General features: G+C 38.9%; 2 protein-coding genes across 2 annotated transcripts; both read right to left on the bottom strand.

The window, feature by feature from the left end:
• Positions 1-359: 359 nt before the first annotated feature.
• Positions 360-3,376, bottom strand: cbln18 (cerebellin 18). The gene is made up of 7 exons (XM_042227843.1): positions 3,241-3,376; positions 1,866-1,965; positions 1,566-1,745; positions 1,321-1,479; positions 1,155-1,243; positions 984-1,064; positions 360-880 (listed from the first exon to the last, which is right to left on the bottom strand). Exons 2-7 carry the CDS (start codon positions 1,963-1,965, stop codon positions 752-754), a joined length of 738 nt encoding a protein of 245 aa, XP_042083777.1. The 5' UTR covers positions 3,241-3,376; the 3' UTR covers positions 360-751.
• A 3,929-nt stretch (positions 3,377-7,305) lies between these two features.
• Positions 7,306-8,698, bottom strand: LOC102314526. The gene is made up of 4 exons (XM_005942418.2): positions 8,608-8,698; positions 8,412-8,516; positions 8,192-8,332; positions 7,306-8,107 (listed from the first exon to the last, which is right to left on the bottom strand). Exons 1-4 carry the CDS (start codon positions 8,639-8,641, stop codon positions 7,674-7,676), a joined length of 714 nt encoding a protein of 237 aa, XP_005942480.1. The 5' UTR covers positions 8,642-8,698; the 3' UTR covers positions 7,306-7,673.
• Between the last annotated feature and the right edge of the window lie 833 nt (positions 8,699-9,531).

Consider the following 9,531-nt stretch of genomic DNA (forward strand, 5'->3'; position numbering starts at 1 on the left):
GTTTGGAGGACTTCCCTTTTCTAAGCTCAAACTGGGCTGTATGTGGTCCATGCTGTAAAATGAGTTTGACATCCCAGCTTTAAAGTAACAACATGGACCCACCAGCCTGTGCTTCTGGCTTCTACACAGAAGCTTCCTATTGGAATGACTGGTATGTCCAAATTCTCACAGCATGTGCGTGCATGTGTGTGTAATCTGCTCCTACATCATGTGTTTGTTTAACTGAAGGTGGGTCGTGGCCAGATGCCATCAGCAGTAGCAGCAGCATTGTTATGATCCACTGTCATCCTTCCTAATTTTTTAGAAAAACCTCTCACTGCTTTTTCCATTCATGGATGTTGCCTATGTGAGTGTGTACGAGTTCTGAAATTAAACACACGCCATCACTGTCAACTAAGCTTTTATTATGTCATAACCCAAAAATTTCACACTTTATCTTTATACAGACAGACTTTGTATAATTTATTGACACAGATTTAGATCTTAATCATGGAAATAACTTTGAAGAAGTGATTTTCTTGTTTTTCTTCTAACTATGCACAAACTGTGTTTCTTGGCATATTATGTGATAGCAACAAACATCTTTGTAGTTTTTTGTTTAAATCTAATCCAGGGGCTCTTAAACAATGGGACCTGCCCCACAATAAATCACAAACCTATATCTGGTGGGTGAACACTAGTATTTTGATTTCAATCCATTTAAGGTCCTGGAATGAGAAAGATGAAGTGACCTGGCTCTCCAGGTGGTGTATTAGGCAGCAATGTAGGGGTACAGGATGTAACCAGTGAAGACATTGTACTGAAGATTTGTACAGAGTTTCCTCCCAGACGTCAGGTCAAGATAGACCTGATCGCCCCTCTGCATTTCCAGTGCAACGACCTGAAAAACAGATGGTAAATTGTGTTTCTCACTGTCATTCAAAAATTGTACAAAAATGACACAGTCTCACATTTAATAACTGTATTTGTAGCAACCAATCTACCTGCGTGGCGCTGTCCTCCGTATCCTCTCGATTGTTCTCCCACACACTGGCTCCGCGCTTCCCATTCTTCATAAGCTGGACCTGCACAGAAAAGTAAGGTACAACTCATTTTGTTGTTGCTATACAGCGAGACCAGTCAAATGTAATCTGATATCAGATATCATTGTTTACTTTATGGTAGAGGCGCCCATTCTCTCCCACAGATGAGTAAGTTGTGAAAGAAAAGACGTAAACACCAGGAAAGGGGGCAGTGAAGATACCTGAAGAGACAGAGAGTGTAGAGTTAGTGAGTTAAACTCATAGGAGTCATATCCTTCTTTTTCTGTGTGTGTCTTACCCAAGGACGGGTTATATCCATTGCCACTGTTGAGAAGGACAGAGTTGAAGGGAACTGGAATATTAATATTGAATGGACCAAAGCAACGTTCTGTTGATCCAGGAACCATAAGGGCAATATTTGGGTCCATTGTGGCCTTGAAGGCAACCTTGACTTTATCTGACAGCGAGAAGGGAGAATTAATACTGAACAACAGAGGTCAATGGCCTCAAAACACTTTGAATTTAATAAACAAGGGTGTTCACCTGTGAGTGACTGTACTCTGCCTTTCAGTGTGCTGATGTCATGCCACAAAAAGGTCATCCTTTCTAAGATATCCTCTTCTAATTGGAGCATGTCCCTTGCTGCACAGCAGCAGCCGCGCTGTTGATTGAAAGTGCAATTGCAGTCCGATTTTTCACAAGTCAGAGCTCCCTTCCAGTTAACTGGAAAAAACAGAGGAACACCAAGAAGGGCAAACAGATATGGCTTCAGCCGTCAAACTAAAGTTACTAAACTTAATGTTATATAAGCATTTGTCAACAAAATAAGGCCGGATAACATACGTGCTGCCTGTTTCAGCATTAAGATGGTGTCGGACTGGGCCTGCACTGGATTACAGAGAAACAGTGACCCCAACAGGAACAAAACTGGTAATACAACCATCTGAAAAAAACAAAAAGCAGAATCCAGTATTTTATCAGACTAGAGAGTCCAAGTACTCCTTTCTTATAGATAGTAAGCTAAACACTGCTGAGCTAATGCAAGCATTTTCAGGCCTATCAGCACTAATTCTCACACCTTTAACTGAGTAACTGAACTTTTTAACATAACTGCTGGAATTACCTAAAACTAGCTACCTACCTTACCATACAACAACTTAAGTATTGTGTGTAAAGTGAAGAAGCTCATGTTTACTCAGAAAATTCTACTTAGATTTTGCCAACCTTTAGCCGTGTATTTTCGATCTTCATTCTGAGGTGTGTTGTAAGGAGGAGTTAAATGCTTGAAGCCATTCCCACCAAACAACGATGATAAGGACGAATGTGGTGTGTTACTTAAAAATGCTGGTTTCATCTCTTGCTAATTGAGTGTGTACAACATGGCTATTACTTTTCAGCCACATTTAGTGTGGTTTAGGCTTAGTTTTGACCTGCTCTGAGCTATGTTATCTGCCTAGCCAATTAAGCTAGCTGCTAGCAAGTAAAAATACCAAAACTTGTGCTTTCCTCAGAAAAATCCCAATAAGCTAATATATACCCAGCTTAAACTCTAACAACATGATGTTTATGTCGGCTAGATGTCTACTTGGATTTTTAGCCCTCTGTGTATGGATTCTTATTTCTTAAGAATTTTTTTGTCATCTAGGCTAAGTCCAAGTTTCACATTAATATTTCAAAATTTTGACTTACACAGGCGTTACTCAAAATTTTTAGATGTTTCATAAATTTTAATTTCAAGATTGTCTCAAAAAAGTTCCACCTAACTCTGGCTGGCAAATTTTTTCAATATTAGCTTTAAAATATGACTGACTTTGTAACTCATACCGATTTTTTGGACTGCTTTTTTAACCTAAATTAAAATGGGTAAAACTGAAATGTAGCAGAAAGCAGAGATAATGAATTTGACCTTGATAATATACATCAATCTGGTACCCGTGATACTCTTTATCAAGGCCATAAGTCAGTAGTTGAAAGCTAGAGTGTTAAGTATTTTGGTTATCTTACTGTAATCATCATAACATGTATATTAGTTAATGTCTGCATATAAACAATTTCCTTTTTCAGTCCCACATACAGCAGTATTTTTTTTTTAATTTTATATGTTTCAAATAAAGGTTAATTATATATCATCCCCCTGCGAAAGCAATGTAACGTTCTTCATTTGTATTTGTTTCACATTTTTATAATGTATATGTAAGGACTTAATCATAAAACTTACTGTTTTTCTGGTCCTCTTCTTGTTCTGAAGGACTGGGCCTGTGTCGGGTTCTTGTGAATTTAAGAAAGTTAATGGCGGAGGATGAATTCAGCTTCTTATTGTTACACTTTGGGTGATCCAGCCCATGAGGGTGCGAATGACAGTAGCTCCACCTTTTCACATGAACACACACACAAACACACAAGTAGACATTTAACAGCTAAGCACTAGCTATCCAATCCCTGCCACGGTGACAGCCTCAATTGCCTCTGTAATACAGTCCTGTAGATCATTTTCCTCTAGTTTAAAAGAACAAAAAGTGTTCTTTTAGCACTTATTGTGTGGACAGTAATACTCGTTTTTAGGACAGCAGTATCTGGTTGCCATTGTTCAAATGATGCCAGCTGCTCAAAAATGTAGATAGTTGTCAGGTCCCTGAGAATATAATAACACTGAGATAAGAAGACAAATGGAGCTGAGTTTTATCTGATTTAACAAAAACAATATACAGTATTGCTTTCCCACGATTGCTTTCTCTTTAAGTATTGTTGGAAACTCAGATAGTGGTAGTAGCCCAGTTTATCATCGATATGAGATAAAAAAAAAAAGAAAAAAAAGTGGGAAACACTTTAACCTGGTTCAGAGAATTGGCCTAATAAAGTCTTTTGTTGTGCAAGAATATGTTAGCTGACTGCACAATCGTCATAAGATATTGCATTCTGTTGAGGCCTATAATATGTGCCTAGATATGTCTATGTGTAGATAAGAAATCACGATTGCCATTATTTGGGAGTAGATTGATAACATAGACACTTCATTTGTTATCTCACTTAGAAACTTTGATCGTTTGAGTATGAAATTTTGCTTTACAGAGGTTAAACTCTGCTCTCTATGTGGTAGAATGGTGAAGTTGTTTTAAGTGAAATACTTGGAAAATAAATGAATGAACTGCACCAAAAACATTTGGTGCAGAAAATCATATTTTTTAACCAACCACCATTATTTATAGAAATATACAAACATAAGTGGTAGTACAGTGTATATAAGGCAAATCTGAGTTTTTACAAAGTATTGAGCTTGAAAATGAATATTTGGTTTGACCACCTACTCAATCGTTCTTATAATTTCTTTAAGCAGTCTTCAGGAAAAGTTCTCCAGACATCTTGAAAGAAAATTCAAACCTTTAGATCTTGGCTTCTTTTCATTCGGTTCTCTGTCAAGATGATCCCACATTGCTTCAATAATGCTGAGTTCCAGGCCCTGGAGAGATCAATCCACTCTTTGTCTGTTATCCAAGTATTCTTTTACTGCATTGCTAATGTGAGTAGGGTTATTGTGGTGCTGAAGAATTAAGCTGTTGCCAATTAGTTGCTTTCCAGATGGTATTGCATTGTTTAAAAATCTGACTGTGCTCTTCTGTACTCATAATTACTTCAATTTTGACAGCATTTCCAGCGCCACTGGCTGATGCAGCCACAAACCATGACAGTGCCTCCACCATGTTTTAGAGAGGCTGTAGGCACACTAGTTTACCTCTTTACTCAGCTCCTTCTTGACAACCAACCTTTTACTGCACAGTCCAATATAAAGCCTTTGTAGACTAATAGATCCTTTGAATAGTAGTAAGATGCAGAGCATGCATGACCAGCTGAGGCCGATGTTGTATTTCCAATTAAAAAAAAGATCCTCTAGGCTATAAATAGACCTTGAACTAAGCATTTTCACCACCACCATCTTAGTGTTCGAAACTTGACATGATGAATAAGCAGTGGATCTGACTGCACTGAGGATATATCCCGGCTACTCTAATTGAACACAATTTATTAAAATAAATAATAGTTTTGATTCACTAGGACTTGAAACTAGCGACTGTGTCTATAAAATCATTTACAGAGAGTTTATTGAAAAAGGGTTCTAGGAGGCATTTTCTTAGACTTCTGTACACCCAAACTTCTATGTAACCAGCTGGCCACTAGTGACTACCTGACAAGGTTTTGTACGGTAAATGGCCCAATTGTTAACCCATTGTTAGCTATAAAAATGAATTGCCCCATCATATGGGGAAGCAAATAGATAAATCTGTGTGTGCGCTTAATACAACATCATCCTTAGCATGAAGTTAACAAATAACGTGATTGTACCAAAGTGTATATATTGAAATCATAGTTGGATATTTTTTTACGCATAAAAGTTAAGCATTTAAAATTAAAATATTGGCCCCATTAACAGGAGTTTGCTGTACAGCAGATCCTCATTCACCTCTACTGTTTGTTATTAACCTGAAACCAGGTGTTTTGTTCAAAAAGACGTGGCCCTATTTGATAACAGGGTTTTTCATGTGTTGACAACCACGTTTAAAAATGTCCATACTCCTGGAAAAATGTATTATATTTGTCTTTTGTTCACCACTTGTGTGTACGGAGTCTCAAATCAGTTGACCTGGTTCATCGCATAGTTTCATGTTCTTCTTATCTAATCTTCTCAATGCCAGGGTATCTCAGGTGTTTTATGTCTGATTTCCTGTCCTCGAGATAATTCATGTAGCACCTGGGGACAAAACTGGCATGCAGTGTTATAACCTCAGATGTGATTTCAAACCAGAGATTGTTTGATACGGGTGTGAAAATGTGCCCGAGTTCATTTCAGTATGACGAAACCCATCCAGAAAAAGACTGCTTTCTTTTGGAGTAAAACAACTAGTAAAAAGGTCCCACCGCTGTTTGTTTGAAAAGTATAATGAAATACTACTAATTCTTTGAACAGTTTTCATTTCTTTTATTTTTCAGATTTAATAATTCAACTTATTGTGACAGAATGTATAAAAACTGCCCAGCAAATTTAACTTCTTAACATCTAGCTAGAGGCAGTTTTAGACTTAAGACGCATTTTGGCCTAATTTTTAGCAAGTTTTAAAAACTCTTTTGATCACGAGTCACGGCTATTCTACTGATGACTTTTCTACTGATCACGCTATCAAAAACTAATGTGGATATTCAGTCTATTAAATGTCTTTGTGATTCAACTCGGGTATCATCCATCCGTCGTGCTTATCAAGAACCTGGTCGTGGGACCAGCAGCCTAAGCAGAGAAGCCCAAACCTCTCTCTCCCCAGCCACCTCCCTGAGTTCATCCAGGGGAACAAAGAGCCATTTCCAGGCCATTTGACAGATATAATCTATTCAGCATGACTTAGGTTTGCCCCAAGGCCTCTTTCCAGTAGGAAATGCCCAGAGCACTTCACCCAGGAGGTGCTCAAGAAACTGGGAAGTGCTAATTCTCATTCCTGTTGCTTTACACTCTACGCTACGAACCGCTCCGGTGCAACCTATTTCATTTCGACTCAACATGCCCAGCGTCCCTGCTTTTGAAGTTCTGCCTCAGGTCGGTGTTAAAGATCTCACAGACCGGGCCTCTGCCAGATTTTCCAAGTGCACCTTCACTATACGTTTGTATAGTGTCCAGCATCTTTCCCCAACTTACCACCAGTTGATATGGACACCTTTATGGACAAATCACTATTTGCAAAGAAGTCTTATGACAGACCCGCCTTCGGGTCTCACTATTGTTACCGATGTGAGAATTGAAGCCCCCCTTTAAGAATCACCAGATGACTCTAGACCACTTTGGTATACAAACCATGGCCAACTCAGTGACTATAAGGTGCCCAGGTCAGCATGTACTTGTACAATTTAACATGTAAAAACATGGTGAAAGTCCTTCACCCGAACATCGTTCTCTGAACCCCTGAACAGGTGACAGGTATAAGATCAGGTTTAAGGTGGTACCGGATGAAAGATTAGTTGGATGCATCTGACTGATGTTATCGGGTAAATAAAATAAAGTATATTAAAATGGACTGAAATCCACCATATACTAAATGTTAAGACATTCATCTCATTGATACTGTATGTGTCATGTATGTCTGTCACCAGAGTGGTAATATGGTTTAATAAGGCTTCATATTCATGCTCACAGTGAGCAAGATTGTAAATAAAGTTTTTTTTAATTTAATGGATATATGTGTGTTACTAAATATAGTTCAATATAAAGTTGGTCTGTGGAAAATATCAATACCTAAAAAAATAAACAGCATAGTACCATCAGTATTTCAATAGTTTAATTTTCCAAACAATCACACAATTGTTCAGGTAAAACAAACCTTTTGATTACAGTTCATGTAATTTTACAAGGTGCATGGCTGCTGATTGTATATACACATTACAGGCCATTACTGAAACAAGAAAATATATGTTTTTTTCAGAACAAAGATACTCTTATAGTTTCTTGGTTTAAGCTTTCAGATTGTACAAGCTGAATCAAAGCACGATGAATTTAAAAGCGGGACTTTCTCAAAAAAATCCCCAAACAATAGACTGATGCAGAAAATTTCACCTAGCAGACTCTAACCTTAAAAGTGGAGCAAAACTTGCAATAAAAACCAACCATCCTTCAACTTATTCAGTAACATAAAGCAGAAAGCCACTGAAGGTGTTGTAGTAGCTTTCATCACAGAGATAGCAGCCACTGCTTAAGGTAACAGTCACCATGTCTCCAACTTTCAGGTGCATGGCCACAACTATGGTGGCGCTATCTTCTTGGTCATTGGTATTAAACTCTTTGGCTCTTGCCATCACTTTATTGTTAACCTGCAGATTGGCACAGGCAGCCAGCATGTTGCCGGGAGACCCTGCGTCACTGAAGATGGTGACTGCGAGACTGTAGACGCCTGAGAAAGGAACGGTGAAGACGCCAGTGTTCATGTTGTAGGCTCCGCCCAAGTTAAGGAAGGCATTTTTGTAGATGACGACCTTGTTCGTTTCACTGAAGGGGCCGTAACACTTAAAATTCTCATCGCTGAATAGAGAGAAAGAGAAGGCAACGCGGCTGGCTGGAAATGCAAAAGGGAGGTGGTGTGTTAGCAGTGCAAAAAAATCTGCTTTTGCTGTTATGTCCTTTATAATTGATCACTTACCTTCAACCACCCTGAGACTTTCTTTTGTCTTTTGGAAGTCCTTCTCCAGCTCAGTCATGCTCTTGTTAAAGTAGGTCTTCAGCCTGTTCACCTCTTGCACCATCAGGCAGCAACCACAGGAGAATTTGTCCGTGCTGCATGCTGAACACAAAGACACATTAACACACTTGCAACAGAGAATATATGAGCACACACTTTTTGTGCAGTCACAGTTCCTCACCACTGCCTGCATTGGGGTCGGGATCTGGAGCAATCCGGACGGGTCCGTTCCAGGAATATTCGTTTTGAGCAAACGCTGCATTCAGCAGACACAGCAGTACAAGAGCTGTGGAGAAAAATGTGAAAGAGATAAACCAATTAAGAAAGAGAAAGCGCTACTTACTAGATACCTGTTTTGTGTGTAAACGTAGGCTCACCTCTCATGCCGACACTAAATGATGGCAGCTTCATGAATGAATGAAAGGTAAGAGAGACTGATGAGCTCAACAAGAGTTATGGATATATATTTTTCACAGCGCTCCTCCCTTATTGCCTTCCAACTTTGACAACGCCCCTTGTTGGGTTTTTTCCTGTCCTTTTTACCTGTGCAACTGATAAAGCTGTATCATCACCACTTGATCTCAGCTTTAAAAATCACACAGAAGCAGGTACACACCCTGACTCTAAGGCTTTGTTGTGGATGCCGGTGAGGTGTCATCTATCATCTGGAAAGAGGTGTCAGTGTGTTCTCATTAGCAGACAAGGTGTAAAGCGCTGGTTGATAGTCTAGTGTACTTTTCTATGCACAGTTCTAACCTGCCTTTACAAAAGCACTGTCATTTTACATGCTTGTGCTTTCAGTGTGATAGATAAGTTGACATATTTTTGGTCCAACAGAAATGTGTTAGAAGGGCTCTATACACATGGCAGGTAGGAATGATTTCCTGTGTCATTCAGTGGTGCTTTTTGGTAATCTCAGTCTCTCACTGAAGGTGAGAATATATGTATATAGTAGGAAGACTGGAGCAACGTTCTACACTGCAGGCTTATACTGTGTATATTATACAGTGTGGTGCTGTGATCATTTTTACATTAGGAAATAATCTGTGTAGATTAGAGTGAAATGAAAGGGTGACAAATGAAGCTGCCAGTACTCGTAGTTTCACATGATTTGTTACATTGTTACAGCATCTTAATTAGCTACAGAATGTATTCAGAATTATATACACCAATAATATATTTTAATGCTGCACTGTTTGTTACAATTTAGGACATGATTAAATCTTGCTTTAGTCTTCCATCCGCTTCCGCTTATCCTTTTCAGGGTTGCTGGTACGGACCAGCTGTCCCTGGATACCCTG

The sequence above is a fragment of the Haplochromis burtoni genome, unplaced genomic scaffold (assembly GCF_018398535.1).
Source record: "Haplochromis burtoni strain Fernald_Lab_line unplaced genomic scaffold, NCSU_Asbu1 Contig_284, whole genome shotgun sequence".
Taxonomy (NCBI): Eukaryota; Metazoa; Chordata; class Actinopteri; order Cichliformes; family Cichlidae; genus Haplochromis; species Haplochromis burtoni.